Source organism: Cucumis melo, chromosome 6, assembly GCF_025177605.1.
Source record: "Cucumis melo cultivar AY chromosome 6, USDA_Cmelo_AY_1.0, whole genome shotgun sequence".
Classification (NCBI taxonomy): Eukaryota; Viridiplantae; Streptophyta; class Magnoliopsida; order Cucurbitales; family Cucurbitaceae; genus Cucumis; species Cucumis melo.
The window spans coordinates 2354151-2373065 of NC_066862.1; the positions used below are offsets into that span (position 1 = coordinate 2354151).

At 31.9% G+C, this 18915-nt stretch overlaps 5 protein-coding genes across 6 annotated transcripts; 4 read left to right on the top strand and 1 right to left on the bottom strand.

Annotated features, from left to right (window-relative positions):
* LOC103483430 (uncharacterized) lies at window positions 1-1379 on the top strand. Its single transcript, XM_008440046.2, has one exon. The coding sequence runs from the start codon at window positions 216-218 to the stop codon at window positions 1140-1142; it is 927 nt and encodes a 308-aa protein (XP_008438268.2). The 5' UTR covers window positions 1-215; the 3' UTR covers window positions 1143-1379.
* Window positions 1380-6067: 4688 nt separating this feature from the next.
* Window positions 6068-8075, top strand: LOC103483431 (acyl carrier protein 1, mitochondrial-like). 2 transcript variants are annotated; one of them, XM_051085978.1, is made up of 3 exons: window positions 6086-6338; window positions 7631-7776; window positions 7869-8075. In XM_051085978.1, exons 1-3 carry the CDS (start codon window positions 6135-6137, stop codon window positions 7900-7902), a joined length of 384 nt encoding a protein of 127 aa, XP_050941935.1. In that variant the 5' UTR covers window positions 6086-6134; the 3' UTR covers window positions 7903-8075. The 2 variants fall into 2 exon arrangements, with proteins under 2 accessions (XP_008438269.2, XP_050941935.1); XM_008440047.3 differs by having other exon boundaries at window positions 6068-6338; window positions 7631-8075.
* A 1434-nt stretch (window positions 8076-9509) lies between these two features.
* Window positions 9510-11177, top strand: LOC103483432 (acyl carrier protein 1, mitochondrial-like). The gene is made up of 2 exons (XM_008440048.3): window positions 9510-9765; window positions 10836-11177. The coding sequence occupies exons 1-2, from the start codon at window positions 9562-9564 to the stop codon at window positions 11010-11012; spliced, it is 381 nt and encodes a 126-aa protein (XP_008438270.1). The 5' UTR covers window positions 9510-9561; the 3' UTR covers window positions 11013-11177.
* Window positions 11178-12797: 1620 nt separating this feature from the next.
* Window positions 12798-15147, top strand: LOC103483433 (acyl carrier protein 1, mitochondrial). Its single transcript, XM_008440050.3, has 2 exons — window positions 12798-13408; window positions 14705-15147. Exons 1-2 carry the CDS (start codon window positions 13205-13207, stop codon window positions 14879-14881), a joined length of 381 nt encoding a protein of 126 aa, XP_008438272.2. The 5' UTR covers window positions 12798-13204; the 3' UTR covers window positions 14882-15147.
* A 1682-nt stretch (window positions 15148-16829) lies between these two features.
* On the bottom strand, window positions 16830-17393 carry LOC103483434 (putative invertase inhibitor). Its single transcript, XM_008440051.3, has one exon. It carries the CDS (start codon window positions 17391-17393, stop codon window positions 16830-16832), a length of 564 nt encoding a protein of 187 aa, XP_008438273.2.
* Window positions 17394-18915: the final 1522 nt, after the last annotated feature.

The window sequence follows — 18915 nt, forward strand, 5'->3', positions numbered from 1 at the left end:
AGAAAGAAAGAAATCTCTTTTATGTATAAAATAATTACAATATCCCAACCGGCGTCTCTGTCGTCCAAAATTTTGATTTATTCTTCAACGAAGTTTCTTCTTCTGCTTCCTTTTCTTCGTTTTCATCATCCAAAACCCTCCGATTGAAAAAGATTCTCCCGCATCCGCCATTGAAACACCTTCATCCCTATTCGGTTTTGCCGTTTCATCAGTAAATGAGGTGCAAGAAGCACCACTCCGACTTCACCAGCACCGTCGGCGTCTGTGCTTCCTGTTTACGGGAGCGTCTTTTGTCTATCATAGCCGCTCAGGCACAGGCCGAAAAGAATCAATCTCAACTCACTTCCGGCGGTATTCGCTCCGCGGATGATCCTCTTCCGCCACCGCTTCTCTTTCTTCATTCCGTCTCTCCTCACGCTACGAAATCGAATGAAGATTTATGGACTAATCTCGATCGCGAAGGTAATCTACGCTCTCGTCATCAGAGGTTCTACAGTACTCCACAAATTGGACCTAATTGTAGAACGAACAACAGTGCGAACACTACGTTCGTCACTACAGGTTCTTTCGATCGGAAACAGAGAAGTAAGAAATTCTCGCTTTGGTCGAAGCTTTTTAGGTCTAGATCCGAGAAATTCGAGAAGAATCACAAAAGTCCTTCTCGAGAATCGCATGGTCCAGGTTCTTCTTCTTCATCGCCGTCGTGGTTCTCGACGATCTTCCACGGCCGTCGGATTAAGCGACAATCAAGCCTTACGCCAGTCGAGGAATCGATCCCCGTTGCCGAACGGAGGCATTGCCAAGCGATTGAACGCGGAATGTCTCCAGTAAGAGTATCTGACTCGGATGAAGAATGTGAAGGTCCTGATCGTTCTCCTATTTCTCAAAAGTTTCAACTGTCTCCAATGGCGGCTCCTGGATCGGCGAAACGCGGGAGATTAGAGCACAATCAAAACGTTTCGGGATTTGCATTCTGCTTGAGTCCACTAGTACGAGCAAGTCCGAATAGGAATTGGAACCAGAAAGTAATTCCACCGGAAACTGCCTTTTCCGGTAACATCAAGGTGCCGGCGAAGCCTCATCTTTGTGCAAACCGGTCGAGGAAGATAGCGGACTTTGGAAGAGTCAATCACAACCGTTGATGTTGATTATCGTTGACGTTTGACCACAATATTGATTGTTGATGGTGATACATTTTCTCAAAAAGTACGATTCTACCCCTCCTAAGCTTTGTAATTTCCCCCCCCTCCTTTTACTGAGTGATTAGAAAAGAAAAGAAAAAGTCATACGGTCTCATGTGCATTAATTTATTATCAATACACAAAATAATAACAATAACATAAACCACTATATTAGACTTTAGGACTTTTGGAATTTCATTTCTTCTTCTTTTTGTTTCATAAAATTCAATTGCAAATTTAATCTTTAGATTTCAATACGTCTTAAAATACAAAAAAAAAATTGTGAAAAGAGGTTATAAATGGTAAATTTGTTCACTCCAAAATCGGTCCTCTTAATTTGAATATGCAGATTTATCCGAATTTTTACTTATAGAGATGGTAAATTTGAAATGTCATTTATTTTTTTTTTTTAAAAAAGGTGTCATAAAAAGAAGTCATAATTGCCCTATTTCCTGATTTATAATCTATAGTTTTTAGTCCATTACTTATTTGACTTCACCTCAATTTAATGATTTTCCAATGTTTACTGATTAATGTCCTTTTTTGTTTTTTGGTTGGTTAATTATTAGATGACTTTTAAGTTGGGAAGTAATTTGTCTCACAGATATGTCTAGAAATTGTTATAAATAACACAAACAAATGAGATTATTTGCAAAATATAAAAGTTTTATTTTCTATGATTATCTAAAAAAAAATGTAAAATACTTTATTCGAATTATTACAAAATGGAACTATGTAAGAATGTGTCGAATTTATTTTCTGAGTTATTAATTCAAATACGCATACCTCTTTTATGTGGTATTTTTAAAAATCAATAAAAAATATATTTTCCCTTTATAAGAAAACAAAAAAAAAAAAATCATTATTTGATTTTTGTAAATGTTTTGTCCATTTTATTGTTTTTTTTTTTTTTTACAAATTTTCTACTTTTTTTCTGTTTGTTTTTTTGGAACGTGAATGAAAAATTAAACGTTTAATTTTTGAAAATTTGATTAACATTACATTTCTTTTAAAGGTTAATTGAGCTAATATTGATTACGAAAAATTGTGCATGTTTCTTGTGGTACAAAATGTAGTGTATATACATACTTGTATATACATACATACTTGTATATATAAATTAAATAAAGCTTTACAAAACGGACCTATTGTCATTATTGATGGATAGAGATAGTTCAACTAAATCATGATCTATAAATGGCTTGGTTGGAATCTTCCCACTCCAATTAATAGTTCACTTTATGTAAATTAACATTTTTAAAGTCAATTGCTTGATCATTAGACGATTAATATTATGACTAAATCAACTACTTTATAAAATAAAATTAAAAAATCCAAGTATTATGTTAAAGATAAATATTTAGACTTCTATATTGCGTGCAAATGCATGAATTAGATCAAATGACTTAGACTAAGATATATTATTACGTATTAACGTATTAAACCAAAACTATATATTAGAGAGAAAGGAATGTGTTTTAAATAATTTTATAAAACACCGTGTCATTCTACGATTGTTATTAAACAATAATATTATCATTTTTTTAACAAAAGACATCCCATTTATGTATGGAATAAAAACATTTATTATTTAGTGACAAACGTACGATGTCACTGTAAAACCTAAATAATGACAAACAATATGTTACTAAAAGTCGATTTATTTGTTATGTGTTTATGTTAGTAAAACTACAAATTTAGCGACACACGTTCAGTACACCACTAAAACTCTTAGCTACTTAGTTACTGCAATAGTCCCAACGATGTGGTACTTGACGTCACTAATGCCTTTAGCATCGCGTTATGTAGTTACAACTACGTTGTTTTTTTACTAAATTCCTTGTAGTGACATATAGTCAATCATTATCGTATACACACTTCATATACAATCATTACAACCGATAAATATACTTTTGATCAAGCCTCAAAAGTATATATCTGTCTAAAAAATTAAAATAATAAGAAAAGCAAGAACGTAGTATTCGTAAACTAACTATTACACAATTATTTGAGTTGGAAGATGAAACCCTTAACACATAATTTAAAGAGTTACTATTAGATAAATTATACATACATACGTATGTACACGAATTACTATCAGATAAATTCTTATGAATGGCAACAAAATATATATTTTCAAAGAAAATTAACAAAAGCATTTGCAAAAACTGTTATTTTTTTCCTTGTTTTTAGAAAAACCCCAATATTCAAACTACTTATAGAAAATAGGAAAAGAAGAACTTTAACGAATGATTATTATTATTATTTATGTTTTGGTCAATGTCTAATGTAAAATGGGGGGGGGGGGGTCCCACAGAGAGGAAGTGGCGTACGGTAATAACGATGGATTCGTGGTATGGGAAGACACGTGGCAAGATGAGTGTCGACGGCAAGTGGTAGTGGGAAGGCCTGCTTATGAGGATTTAATGCGCTGTGACTCGCTCACACACAAACCTAATATGTTGACTCTATTTTCTTTTGATTAAAAGCCATCAACGTCATTATTTCGCTTGCGGGGCCCCTAGATCCTAGGAACTTCCCTCCATCTCCATTATCAACGGTCACCAACCGCTGATTCCTTTTTCATATTTTATTTATATTCATTATCCTTTTACTTATAATACTTTGTTTTCAAAAAACCTTGTTTAATTAATTACATTTTAAATTTGTTTAATCGCCTAGCTTTATGAATTTGTTTTTAAAACTTTTGTTTAACAAGTCACTAAATTTTTTAGATTAACAAATCACTCAATTTTGTTTTTTAGTTAGTAAATACTTTATTGTCTTTTCTCTAAATTAATATTTGAATAAAAAAAATATTACAAATGGAAAAACGGTTGAAAATATTTACTAGATCTTATAAATCTTTGTTAATGTCTTTGAGTGGCATTGATTTACTTTTATTAATATATATCGGTAATATTAGTAGACACTACTAAAAGTTTATTGGTGTTAATTATCTAATGAAATTTAAAATTTTACTATATTTTATAAATATTTTAGATTTATATAGTTTTTTTCTTTTTAATTTGATTTTTTTTTCAGTGAAATTTAATTTTTTATCTTTTACATTGTTGTGTGAATTTAAAACATATTTAAAGCAGTTGTTGAATTGTAGGATCCTTAATAGGTCTTATCATTTATGTTTTTCAATGCATACTAAGGACCATGCTATGATATCAAATCTGTTGGGTTGGATACGACAGTTAATAGAATGATCGAGAACCTTAGTCTTCGTGTCTTTTTTAAGAGCACAGGACGAAAAATCGAATCATCGACAAATATATGTATAACCAATAGGTGTGCTAAACTATGTTTGAATTGACAATTAAACTTTTTCATGTAATCCTCATACTGTAACGTTTGATTTGCAAATACAAAACGGTAATTTCGTATGATTTAGTCTATGTTATTAGAAAAATTATTATTAATTTAAGAATGACATGTAAATTGTAAGGAATTATAATAATGATCAATAATAACTCAGTTCAACTAATACATGTATATACCAAAAATTAAGAGATTTTGGGTTCGAATTAGTCGCATAATCTGTAACAAAAAAAAAAATAATTAAAAGCATGCATGGTATTGAAATGTGATAGTGATGATGACACAGATCATATGGTTTTTGGATCATTTATTGACATTTATTGTTTTTGGAAATTATTAGCATTAGGAAAAGTTAGTATTAGCTTTGTGACAGGGGAATAATTACTTTGACTTGGCCCGTATCTAGTCCTACACGTGTATTCATTTCACTTTTAAAAATATTATCTTTCTACAAACGATCAAGGACAAACAGTAAGGATTCGTTTGAATTGATTTAAAAAAAAATATTTTTTTAAAAAACTTAATTTTTGTTTAAGTTCATCCATGTAAAAATTGTTTAAAATATACGTGACAAATATTTTTGAGTAGCTTTCAAATGTTTTATTTTTTTTCAAAACAAACTATTTTTTAAAATAAAAAGGTAATTATAGTAGGTAGTAATTTTTGGAATAATTATTAAGTATGTAGCAATATTTTAAAAAAATTACAAATATAGCAAAATCTTTATGTAATAAGCGTTGATAAACTCTTATGGTTTATCGGTGATAAACTTCTATTGTTGATAGTTTCTTATGGCTTATCAGTGGTAAACCAACATTTGCTGCATGGTTTATCAGTAATAGACTTTTATAATTGTTAGATTTTGACAGATTTTGTTATATTTACAATTTTTTTAAAGGGTAATTATAAAAGGTAGCAATTTTTAGAATAATTATTAAGTATGTAGCAATATTTTTAAAAAAATTACAAATATAGCAAAGTCTATCAATGATAGACTTTTATCGTTGATAGACTCTTATAGTTTTTTAGTGATAGACCAACATTTACTACATGGTCTGTCAGTGATAAGAGTCCTATAATTGATAGATTTTGTTATATTTGCAATTTTTTTAAAAATATTGTTATATACTTAATTATTTTGAATATAATTGCTACATTTGCAACTATCCCTTCTTTAAAATGTTGCTATATACTTAATTATTTTGAATATAATTGCTAAATTTGCAACTATCCCAATAGCAAAATCTGTCAAAATCTATCAATGATAGGAATCTATCATCGATAGACCATGTAGCAAATGTTGGTCTATCACTGATAAACCATAAGAGTCTATCAACGATAAAAATGTATCACTGATAGATTTTGCTATATTTACAATTTTTTTAAAATATTGCTACATACTTAATAATTATTCTAAAAATTGCTACCTTTTATAATTACCCAAATTAAAACTATTTGATTGGGCTCAAGGATTGAATTTGGGCTTCCGTTTCTATCTGACCCAAAAGTTTGTCATGAATTTACAATTTAAGACACGTGCTTTGCGCGTGCCATTTACCTTCGTTTTGGATCCTACACTGACTAATTGAGTAGTCACTGCAAGAAGAGAATAGTTCGAGAAAAATGGCGCTGAGGGCAGCCGTTCTTCGCCATCTTCGTGTTCCTGTCCAATTCTCTGCCCTAGCTCGCCGGGAATGCCAGCCGGCGCCGTGTTCCGGTGGTTATCTCCGGCTGTTTTCATCCCACGACGATCGCTCTACAAAGGAGGAGGTCACTGAGAGAGTTCTCTCGGTTATCAAGCGTCACACGAAAGTCGACCCCTCCAAGGTGATTCGATCTAATGCATTCCTCTTCAATTTTTTTTTTCAGCTTATTGGGTTAGTTTTTCGAGACGGTTGAAACAAAATTTTCCGATTTATGCGGGAAGAATAGGTAGGAAGTGTAGAGAATCTTAATATGCCGCCGATTTAATGATTTCTATTTTCTGATATGCGATCGGGTTTTAGGGTTTGAATATCTTTTCGGTGAATTCGAATTCGTTTTATTGGTTCAATTTCATGTGCTTCATCTTTGCGAATTGGTAACTGGGATCCTATCTGATTTCCTCTTTACTGACTGGCGGTAATTTGAGAGAGAAAACATAGCCCCCCCTCATACCCTAAATCACGACGATTTATCCCATGCCAAAGTGCTAATCTAGAATGTGGATTCTAATAATTTATTCTGAAATGTCCTTTCCCCTGCATATTTGATTCGGTGTCTTTTGGAATTTTTACTTATTTCGGGTGTTGGTCGACTGTTGTACTGCATTCAATATCTCTCCGTTTATGTGGATTTCTTGGCTAAAATCACTATCACTTAACAATTGACACACTGTTTAGGATTCGTGAAAGGTTTATTTTTTTTATACATTTTAGATAAAATCGATGAATCGATGATGGATAACGGAACGTAATTTGTTGAAGCATCTTGGCTAGCTAATTACAAGTAAGATCACGCAGACATGATAGCGTGGGTTTTCGTAAAAAAGAAAACAAAAGTTTTAACACTGCAATGCTCTTCTTCTTCACTTTATTGCTCATAAGCAGAAAGTGTCTTTCCCTTATCTTGTTATTCACTCGCTTTATTTTTGACTCAGCCAACATAGCATCTTCGCTTCTTTATGACTAATCTTATTTATTGTATTGTCATACTCAAAAGATGTGCATTTTTGTTAGAACCTGTCCCTGCCGTTACTTCGCAAATTGCTCATAAACTCCATAGAACTTTAAGTTTGCTTCCTGCACTATTAAGAAGTCTAGTTTGTGGTCTTTTGATCACTGGATTGAGATTAACCTCCTCATGACTTGACTTCATCCTGCTGTATTCCCAACATATTTGGGCTATGCTATAGTGGATAATACACACTATTTTGAAACATTCCTAAGAAATTGTATTTGCCATAGTTAATCAAACATACATTTTGATTTTGAATTGATCGTAATGGTTAGAGACAACCAGGGAGTTTCTATTGTTATTTTATGGTCACTTTCAAGAAGCATCTCTTTCCTTCTAAACTTCAAATTATAACTTGGCTGAAATGTGCTGCGGTTATTGAGTTTCGTGTTATTTATTTGCAGGTGAGCCCTAATGTTCATTTCCAGAAAGATTTGGGTTTAGACAGCTTGGACACTGTGGAGATTGTAATGGCCTTGGAAGAGGAGTTCAAGCTAGAGATACCAGACAATGAGGCTGATAAAATAGATTCCTGTGATCTTGCAATTGAGTACGTGTACAACCATCCAATGGCTAATTGACAAAGTACTAACATCTTTCTCTTTATTTATTCTTTCCGTGTTTTTGGAGTATGTTATTCAGTGAAAGAATTTTCATCTCAACATTGTTTTTCTGACCGTGCTTGGGTGTTTGTTGAGAGTCGCAATCCTTTACACTGTGGTGGAAAATAATTGTAAGTGCTTGAAAGATAACACATTCTGCCTCGACAAATTTTGAGGGCCTAGAACGGTCATAACTTCAATCTATTGCTATTCATGTGGTATAGAGGATTTTGCATCTTAACATCTATGAGATCTTTTCATCCTGCATATATGATTTTCCTTGTGACCGAGAGGAGCTTAGAATCTCAGCTCTGAATCTCAAGGATATTCAAATTTGATTGCTTTGAAAGTTTATCTTCTCCTACACACCCCCTTGTATATATTACCCTGTGCTGTCGTTTCTCCACAAGAATACATTGTTTGCTTTATCTCCTCTACTGCACTATTTTAATGTAAATGTGGTCATTTTGCCTTATGCTGTTGATACTCAATAGATCGCTTTTTCTTAGTTTGAGGTTAAGATGATCATTTTCCTCCATAGTTTTGATCTTTTCTTGATGCGCCGTCTTTAAATATATACAGGCTTATGTTTAGATTCTTGAACTTTGAAGTGTAATAAATGTCAAATTGATATTCATCAAGAGCATACTACCTTAAAGACCTATTTCATACTTACAGAATTCGGGAACTTGTTGGACGTAAAATTTAAACTAACGATGAGCCCTTTAAAGTTTATCAACAATAAAAGTCTATTATTGATAGACTTTGTTATATTTACAAACTAGAAGCTATCGATCATTACTTTTAGTACATGATATTGAAGTTAGATTGCTTTAAACTGTTGTTACCACTCATTTCAAACTTAACAGAAGATGTTGTTGAAATTATTTACAATTATCATTCATATAAAAAGCGTACGAGGACATCATCTTCATTTCATTTTGCCTTAAAAAAACAAGTGTATTTTGTCCTCAATATGGGACGCAATTGTTTGGTATGGGCTGGGCTTATATGCCAACTTATGCTTACACCTATTTAGGTCAAATTAGTTTATGTATCAAATCTTAAAACGGTGTTTGGTTTGAGTTTAGGATAAACTAATTGGGAGAGTTGATGCTACAACTTCTTCAACTATAGTTTAACCTAAAATATTTCCACGTAGTAGGTGAAAATCAAATCTTTTTCTTTACCATCGGATTTAAATTAGAAGGTAAGTATATATCTCTTGAGAAAAATGTAAATAAATAAAGAGAAATTGTTTGGAATAGGAAAAAGGAAAACTACTTTCACAACAAAAAAATAAAAAAAAAATGATAGGGTTTTGCTATTATTTGTTACAATTTATTGATTTCTAATTAATATACAACAATATCTTCAAGGAAAAAAATTGATTTAACTATTTACATATATCGAATTTATATGATTGTACCCTAAGAAAAAAAAATGAAAATTAAAATAACTCAATCTATAATATTTGAGTTCTAATTGGTTTGATATCACAACCCAAACCGCACAAATTGGTTTTGAGTTAGACCGATTTTTCAAGTAATCGAATATTTCGAAAACCATTAGTAAAAATAGCTAATGAGTAAAGATTACAAAATAAGGGACGACACGTGCTTTGCACGTGCCATTTACCTTCGTTTCTGACCCTACGCTGAATAATTTTAACCATCAAGTTCAGAGTTAAGTCATTGAGTAGTCACCGAAAGAAGAGAAATAGTTCCAGAAAAATGGCGCTGAGGGCAGCCGTTCTTCGCCATCTTCGGGTTCCAGTCCAATTCTCTGCCCTAGCTCGCCGGGAATGCCAGCCGACGCCGTGTTCCGGTGGTTCTCTCCGGCTATTTTCATCCCAAGACGATCGTTCTACAAAGGAGGAGGTCACTGAGAGAGTTCTCTCGGTTATCAAGCGCCACCCGAAAGTCGACCCCTCCAAGGTGATTCGATCTAATACCTTCCTTTTCTATTGTTTTTTCAGCTTATTGAGTTAGTTTTTTAAGACGGTTGAAACAAAATTTTCCGATTTAGGTAATGCGGGAAGGATAGGTTGGAAGTGTAGAAAATCTAGAGAAAACATAGCCCCCTGAAACCCTAAATCACGACGATTTATCCCATGCTAAAATGTTAATCTAGAAAGTGGATTCTAATACTTGATTCCGTATCTTTTGGAATTTTTACTTATTTCGAGTGTTGGTCGACTGTTGTACGCATTCAATATCTCTTCGTTTGTGTGGATTTCTTGGCTTAATATCACTAGCACTTAACAATTGACAACACGGTTTAGGATTCTTGAAATGTTTCTCGTCTTAGACATAATTTGTCGAAGTCGAAGAATGGTTAGTTCTATTTTAAAGGGCACATCTTGGCTAATGTATTCCAAGTAAGATTACACAGACATGATAGCGTGGGTTTCCATTAAGAAATTAAAAAAGTTTTAACACTGCAATGCTCTTCTCCTTCACTCTATTGCTCATAAGCATAAAATGTCTTTCTTTTATCTTGTTCTTCATTCGCTTCATTTTATGACTCAGCCAACATATTATTTCCTCTTCTTTATGACTAATCTTATTTATTGAATTGTCATTGACTCAAAAGATGCATTTTGTAAGCTGACTTGTCCCTGCCGTTACTTTGCAACTTGCTCATAAACTCCATATTAACTTTTGCTTTCTGCACTCTTAAGAACTCTGATTTCTGGTCTTTTGATCACTGGATTGAGATTAACTTCCTCATGACTTGACTTCATCATGCTTTACTCCCAAAATATTCGAGCTATGCTATAGTAGACAATACACACTATTTTGAAACAATCCCAAGAAATTGGCTTTGCTATAGTTAATCAAACATACATTTTGATTTTGAAACGATCCTAATGGTTAGGGATGACCAAGGATATTTTTTTTTTTTATGGTCACTTGGAAGAAGCATGCCTTTCCTACTAAACTTCAAATTATAGCTTGGCTGAAATGTTGCTGCAATTATTGAGTTCCGTGTCATTTATTTGCAGGTGACCCCTGATGTTCATTTCCAGAAAGATTTGGGTTTAGACAGCTTGGACACTGTGGAGATTGTAATGGCCTTGGAAGAGGAGTTCAAGCTAGAGATACCAGACAATGAGGCTGACAAAATAGATTCCTGCAATCTTGCAATTGAGTACGTATGCAACCATCCAATGGCTAGTTGACGAAGTACTAACATCTTTCTCTTTGTTTATTTATTTCTTTGGTGTTTTTGGAGTATGTTACTCAGTGAAAGAATTTTCATCTCAACATTGTTGTTTTAAAGTGATGGAAAATAATTGTAACTGCTTGAAACAAAATACATTCTATCTAGAAAGATTTTCAGGGCCTACAATGGTTATAACTTTAAACTCTAGCTATTCATGTGGTAGAAAGGGTTTTGCATCTTAACATCTTTGAGATCTTTTCATCTTGCTCATATGATTTCTTTTTGATTGAGTTGAGCTTAGAAACTAAAAGTCTGAATCTCAAGGAGAATCGAGTTGGTTTGCTTTGAAAGTTGACATTCTCTTTCAAACTCCATATCTTTTGCTTAGTTCGATCTCAAGATGAGATTGTTTGCCTTCATCTTCTTTATTGCAATATTTGAATACAAAGATGTCATTTTGCCTTTTATGCTGTTGATACTCCATAGCTTAACTTTTGCTTGGTTTGAGTTCAAGAACAGATTATTTCCGCCAAAGTTTGATGCACTGTTTGTGAATTGTGTAAAAAGTTGTCTAATAGATTTTGAACCTTAGAAAGCGTTCAATCAATACCTAGATTTCTAGTTGTGTTTAATAGGTATACACAAACTTCAACTTTATATCCAATGGATTCGTTATAAAAAAAAAAAGTTGAATTGTTATTTGTTAAGAACTTATTAGACACTTAATTGACTGTTGAGAGACCTAGTAGGTAGAGGTACCTACAAAGTTTAGGAACTTATCATACTTAAAATTGAACTTTTTAAGAACCTCACATACTAGCTCTTTAAGTTTTAGGATCTAAAACGATTTGCTTGAATTGTCTCTAAATTACTTGGGATCCATTTGTGATTTTAAGTCCAATTGGACCTTTACTAACTTCATGCAGCTGATGTTTTTTGTATGTTTTTACAACGAAGTATATAAAAATATTAGGGTAATTACGATAGATGGTAATTTTAATAATTGAGTATAATGAAATTTGATGAATTATTTATGAAAAAATAAAATTGATGAATGTTTTCCACGTCTTAGATGAAATTTTATTTTATTTTTCTTTATCAAGAGATTAAGTTAAAAAGTAAGTGAATATTTCCTACCCAAAAGGTAGGTAAATATTAAGAATAAAAGGGAAACAAAAACTATTTTCACATGTAGGCAAAAGAGAAAGAATAAAAAACTATGACATAATCTAGAGAATTTGATAGGTTTTGTTGAATGCCAAAATTAAATATGTTAGTATTGAAAGTAAAACAAATTTTGATGATAAAGTTGTAACATATGAAACATGTAGACTAAATTAGAAAAGGTGAACTTCAAATTGACAAGTAGAAGGTAGGAATAGTTGCAAATGTAGCAATTATATTTAAAATAATTAAGTATATAACAACATTTTAAAAAAATTGTAAATATAGCAAAATCGTCAAAATCTATCCATGGTAGAAGTCTATCACTGATAAACCATAAAAGTCTAAAAATCTATCACTGATAGACTTCGCTATATTTGCAATTTTTTTAAAATATTGATACATACTTAATAATTATTCTAAAAATTGCTACCTATTACAATTACCCTAGTTATACAGTTGAATGATATAGTTAAAACTACACCAAACATTTAGAAAAATAGAAGTTATCATTTTTTTAAATATAAAAATTAGCTATGTTTGTCGTTGGATTGATGACTATTTAGACCTAATTTTATTTGTGAGGGTCGTAAATTTATTCAACCAAAATAACTCTTCTTTAAAATGAAATCCAATCCAACCAAACCTAACTAGAAGATACTTTGGTTGGGTTGCATCGGTGTAGGTTATTTGTCTATTTGTTGATCAATTTTCAAAAATTAAGTAAAAATTGATCTAACTAATTTCATAAATAGAATATATATGTAATTGTATCTTAAGTAACAAAAGATAAAAGAAATTTAAATGGGTAAAGAGAATTAAATAGATTTTGGTATATTTTATAAATATTTTTAACATTTTTCGGTAGCTGATTTGATTATTATTATTATTATTATTATTATTATTATATATATGTATAAAAAGTAATCAGAGGAGTTTAGATATGAAAAAAAGTGAAAAATATAACTGCGAAACTGAATGAATAATCAATAAAGTTCTAAGTTCGAGTAATTGGTTTCGCAAGAAGAGAAAGGTTTGAGAAAAATGGCGCTGAGGGCAGCCGTTCTTCGCCATCTTCGAGTTCCAGTCCAGTTCCACGCCCTAGCTCGCCGGGAATGCCAGCCGACGCCTTGTTCCGGTGGATCTCTCCGTCTATTTTCATCCCACGATGATCACATGACAAAGGACGAGGTCATTGAGAGAGTTCTCTCGGTTATCAAGTGTCACCCGAAAGTCGATCCCTCCAAGGTGATTCGATCTAATCCCTTCCTCTTCAATTGTTTTTTCAGCTTATTGAGTTAGTTTTTAAAGATGGGTGAAACATATTTTTGCCGATTTAGGAAATGCGAGAAGAATAGGTTGGAAGAGTAGAAAACCTTAATATGCCGATTCAATGATTTTTATTTTTTGATATGCCATCGGGTTTTAGGGTTTTGAATGTCTTTTTGGTGAATTCTAATTTGATTTTTTAGTTCTATTTCACGTGCTTCATCTATGCGAATTGGTAAACTGGGATCCCATTTGATCTTCTCTTTACTGATTGGTAGTAATTTGATAGAGAACATAGCCCCCCTTAAACCATAAATCACGACGATTTATTCCAAGCTAAAGTGGATTCTAATCATTTCTGCTGAAATGTCGTTTCCCTTGCATATTTGATTCTGTATCTCTTGGAATTTTTACTTACTTCGAGTGTTGGTCGACTGTTATACTGCATTCACTATCTCTCCATTTATTTGGGTTTCTTGGCCAGATTCACTTGCGCTTAACAATTGACACCTACGGTTTAGGATTCGTGAAAGGTTTCTTGTCTTATACATTTTAGATAAAATGTATGAATCGATGAAGATAACGGATTATAATTATTCAGAGTCGAAGGGTTGTTAGTTCTATTCTAAAGGTATTCCAAGTAAGATCACGAAGACACGATAGCGTGGGTTTTCATTAAAGAAAAGGAAAAGAATAGTTTTAACACTGTAATGCTCTTCTCTTTCCCTTTATTGCTCATAAGCATAAAGTGTCTTCCTCTTATCTTGTTCTTCACTCGCTTCATTTTTTGACTCCGCCAACATTTCAACTTCTCTTTTTTATGACTAATCTTATTTATTGAATTGTCATCGACTCAAAAGATGCATTTTGTTAGCTAACTTGTCCCAGCCGTTACTTTTCAACTTGCTCATAAAATCCATAGAACTTTTAACTTTTGCTTCCTGCACTTTTAAGAACTCTTGTTTCTGGTCTTTTGACCTCTGGATTGAGATTAAACTCCTCATGACTTGACTTCATCATGCTGTATTCCCAACATATTCGGGCTATGCTACAGTAGATAATACGCACTATTTTGAAACATTCCTAAGAAATTGGCCATGCTATAGTTAATCAAACATATATTTTGAGTTGATCCTAATGGTTAGGGACGATCAAGGAGTTTCTGTTGTTATTTTATGGTCACTTGCAAGAAGCATCTCTTTCCTACTAAACTTCAAATTATAGCTTGGCTGAAACGTTGCTGCAATTATCGAGTTTTGTTTCATTTATTTGCAGGTCAGCCCTGATGTTCATTTCGAGAAAGATTTGGGTTTAGACAGCTTGGACACCGTGGAGATTGTAATGGCCTTGGAAGAGGAGTTCAAGCTGGAGATACCGGACAAGGAGGCTGATAAAATAGATTCCTGCAATCTTGCAATTGAGTACGTATACAACCATCCAATGGCTAGTTGACAAAGTACTAGCATCTTTCACTTTGTCTATTTATTTCTTTGATGTTTTTGGGGTATGTTATTCAGTGAAAGAATTTTCATCTCAACATTGTTGTTTTGACCGTTCTCGGATGTTTGTTGAGATTTGCAATCCTTTGAACTATGGTGGAAAATAATTGTAACTGCTTGAAACGTAGTACATTCTGTCTAGACAAATTTTCAGGGCCTACAATGGTTATAATTTTGAACTCTTGCTATTCATGTGGTAGAAAGGGTTTTGCATCTTAACATCTATGAGATCTTTTCATCCTGCTCGTATGATTTTCCTTTTGACTGAGAAGAGCTTAGAAACCAAAACTCTGAATCTCAAGCGGAATCGAGTTATCGCTTTGAAAGTTGATATTCTCTTTCGTATTCCAAGCTTTTTCTTAGTTTGATCTCAAGAAGAGATTGTTTACCTTCTTCTTCTCTACTTCACTATTTTAATACGAATATGTCATTTTGCCTTACACTGTCGATACTCCATAGTTTAGCTTTTGCTGGGTTTGAGTCCAAGAACAGATCATCTTCCTCCAAAGTTTGACCGTCTCTTAATACACCGTTTCTGAATTGTGTAACAAGTTGTCTAATAGATTTTGATCCTCAGAAAGTGTTCAATAGATCCCTAGACTTCTAATTTGGTGTCTAATACGTATAAAACTTCAATCTTATATCCAATTGATTTGTCATAATTAAAGGTTAAATTGTTATTTGTTGGAACTTATTAGACACATAACTGAACGTTGAGAGACCTATTAGGTGGAGGTAATTTATAAAGTTTAGGAACTTATCATACATAAATTTGAAGTCTTAAGAACCAAATACATACTAGCTCTTCATGTTTTAGGATCTAAGACGATCTGCCTTTTGCAATTGATGTTAGGAAGTTTTTGCTTAGAAGCCTCATCATCTGAATTGATTGTCTTGCAATGTTTCTTTAGGTAAATTGATTGGATGATGCTTGCTTGAAATGATGATTTATTTGATGATTGTTATTGGTTTTTTGAGAATGCTGTCAAATTAATGAAAAATGGCAGTTGCCAGTATACAACTAGTTCAGGTGAAATATATATCAATTTTTAAGTGATAACAATTTTTTTTTTCTTTTATCCAGAACTCAATTCCCTAAAAAAAAATTTAACTTAATGAAAACAGTTGTAGATTTAGCAAAATTATAGATTCACCTCTTGAAGTTCATCGACAGACATCACATATAATTTTTTTATATTTGCATTTCTTAGAAAAATGTTCGTTATGTATTTAATTATTAGTCTAGCTCAAAATTCATCCATATTTTTACAATCTAATCAAACGTAATCATGCACTCAAAAAATTGAATATCTTTTGAATATTGTTATCGTAAAAAATATAATATTCGATAAAATATTTATGGTGTAAAATTATTTTCTACTTTTAAAAAAATCATCATTATCAGTATTATTTTGAAACAATAAATTTACAAATCACACAACCTATTAATCTATTTAAAAGATTCAATCTTTTAAAACTACAACTTTGGTCATTTGGTTTTTAAAAAATTATAATTTAATTGATTTAAAATTGAGGTTTTTTTAAAAATAAAAAAATTGACAAACTATTTATAGTTCATAAAATAAAATTAATAAAAATAAATTTTATTACCCTTATAGTTAGATAAACCCATGGACAAGTTATTTTACACATCATAAATAAGTTATATTTATGTTCACAATCATTCTATCGATACACAAAACAACTATTGGTGTGGTAGAATTTATCATACTCTTATGGTGTTTATGGTTATAAGTTTTTTTGTTCGATTAATTTCTTCCGTTTGTCTCAAAAACTAAATTCGAATTATTAATTATAAGAAACATATTCGAAATATTTAATTTAACTTAATTAAATATGAAGGTTACAATAATATGAAAGGTTACGATCCGCATCGCTCCTTAAGGACGTAAGTCAAGAATACAGAGCGCAATGGCGGCTAACTCGAACACATCGCCATTCCGCTTCGTCAATGGCGAAACTCTACTCTCCATTTCCTTAAATCCGTCCTCGCAAGTCGTAACTGCATCCATAACCGAACTCAACTTCACATTCACCTCATCATACCGTTTCCGTCCGTACTCCGCCGCCGCTTCGCCCACCGTCTCGACAGCGTCAGAATACAGCTCTTCACAATCGCTCAACCGCGGCCTAATGTAGGAATCTGAGGACGATTTCTTCTTCTCATTCTTCAGTAATCGCTCGATGTACCGCTGCGTACTGGTCGCGTTCCTTCCGATCAACCTGATCGATATCGCGCCGAGTTCGTAAAGGTCCGCCGTGTCGCTTCCAGGAGCAGCGGCGAGAGACCGGAGACAGAAGTCGAGGCGGACGTTCGGATCCCTTGCGGCGGATGTCTCGCAGGTTCTTGAAACGATGTCGTTTGCAGAGATGGGTTCGAAATTGAGAAGGACAACGAAGGAAAATGCGAGCGCGATGCAACGGTGCGTATAAGTAAAACTCATTTTGAATTTTAATAATATAGGGAATTGGGAATTTGGGATGATTGAATTGGGGAATTGAAATAGGCTTAATTTAAGTATATATATATATATATATATAGATAGATGGAGGCAGTATTTTCACAAATAATGTAATGGGTACAATACAATTTTAAATTAGGTGGATGTATATTTAAAAATATATAAAACATAACAGATTTTGCTTCTTATTTGGCATGATTAATAATAAAATTTATGTTTGGTAAACGAAAAAGTTACCATAAATAATTTCTTACGAAATAAATTAAGAAAAATTCACTATTTATGGAACAATATATAATTATATATGATTTATTATTTTAGTTAATTATATATATAATTAACTAAGAGTTAAGTTTGTCAAAAAGAAAAGTTTCTAAAAACGATTTGTTGGGAGTAAATTAGAAAAACTCCATGTTTTGTAATAATGAACATACATAATTATATAAGATAAATTGTTTTATTTAATGAGAAAGTAATAATGTATGTACACATGATCAATCCATTGTATATTAATGATATTAATAAGTATGTTGTTTTCAAATATAACAAAACAAGCGAAATTAAATACAAAATATAACAAAATTTAATAATATATTTTATTAGATTTTCAAATATTGCTAATGGATAGGAGTGTATAAGATTTTAAAATTTGTTATACATCGAAACTACATCAATTAAAATTACATATTTAAAAATACTAGAACTAAAATTGAATAAACTTTAAAAGTATAAAAATTAACAACATATCCTAACTTTAAAAAACTTAGAATTTGTTCTATATATTTTTTTATTTTATTTATTCGTAGTCAACGTACTTTTAAATGTTTTAACGTTAGTTTATGCGATTTCAATAAATCTTAAATTTAGATACATACAAAAAAATTAATTAAACAGTAAAAATAATAATTTTCTTGCAATAAAAACATAGTGAAAATAGCGGTAGAAAAGACTAACTTTAATATTTAATTGAAAACAAAAGAATTAAAATTGAATAGGTTATTAATATATTTTTAAAAAAGGGATAAGATTGATATTTATTTGATTTAAGTTTTGGAAGTATGGGATTGAAATAATGAGATGGGAAAAAGAAGGAATGGAAGGTTGCTTGTGGACAACTGGAGATTTGGGGATGGCTGATATCATAAAATAAAATGATGGAGTTAGGAAGACATAGCGTGGGGAAAATCGGATTTGCTTTGTTGGAGATAGCATACATAAAGCCTTTTGTGATCGTTAGGATCCTTCAAAGTCACCTCTAATCTACGTGGCATGATTCTATGTTAAAGATTGGTTATTGTTTAGAGACAAAAAGTGGAGGAAACGTAGGATTGTAGGATGGATCAAGTAAACTAAATATACGATAATTATAATAATGGATAACAAGTCTTAGACTAATTATTAAGTATGTAGCAATATTTAAAAAAATCGTAAATATAGTCAAGTTTATTAATAATATGTTAACAGATTCTTATGTTTTGTCAATGATTGATCACTATTTGTTACA

What these genes read in the sequence shown, in the direction of transcription:
- LOC103483430 (XM_008440046.2), top strand. Translation starts at nt 216, where the DNA reads ATGAGGTGCAAGAAGCACCACTCCGACTTCACCAGCACCGTCGGCGTC.
- LOC103483431 (XM_051085978.1), top strand. Translation starts at nt 6,135, where the DNA reads ATGGCGCTGAGGGCAGCCGTTCTTCGCCATCTTCGTGTTCCTGTCCAA. An exon ending in CGAAAGTCGACCCCTCCAAG is followed by an intron (nt 6,339 to 7,630) that starts GTGATTCGATCT and finishes ATTTATTTGCAG; the next exon opens with GTGAGCCCTAATGTTCATTT. An exon ending in TCCTGTGATCTTGCAATTGA is followed by an intron (nt 7,777 to 7,868) that starts GTACGTGTACAA and finishes TATGTTATTCAG; the next exon opens with TGAAAGAATTTTCATCTCAA.
- LOC103483432 (XM_008440048.3), top strand. Translation starts at nt 9,562, where the DNA reads ATGGCGCTGAGGGCAGCCGTTCTTCGCCATCTTCGGGTTCCAGTCCAA. An exon ending in CGAAAGTCGACCCCTCCAAG is followed by an intron (nt 9,766 to 10,835) that starts GTGATTCGATCT and finishes ATTTATTTGCAG; the next exon opens with GTGACCCCTGATGTTCATTT.
- LOC103483433 (XM_008440050.3), top strand. Translation starts at nt 13,205, where the DNA reads ATGGCGCTGAGGGCAGCCGTTCTTCGCCATCTTCGAGTTCCAGTCCAG. An exon ending in CGAAAGTCGATCCCTCCAAG is followed by an intron (nt 13,409 to 14,704) that starts GTGATTCGATCT and finishes ATTTATTTGCAG; the next exon opens with GTCAGCCCTGATGTTCATTT.
- LOC103483434 (XM_008440051.3), bottom strand. Translation starts at nt 17,393, where the DNA reads ATGAGTTTTACTTATACGCACCGTTGCATCGCGCTCGCATTTTCCTTC.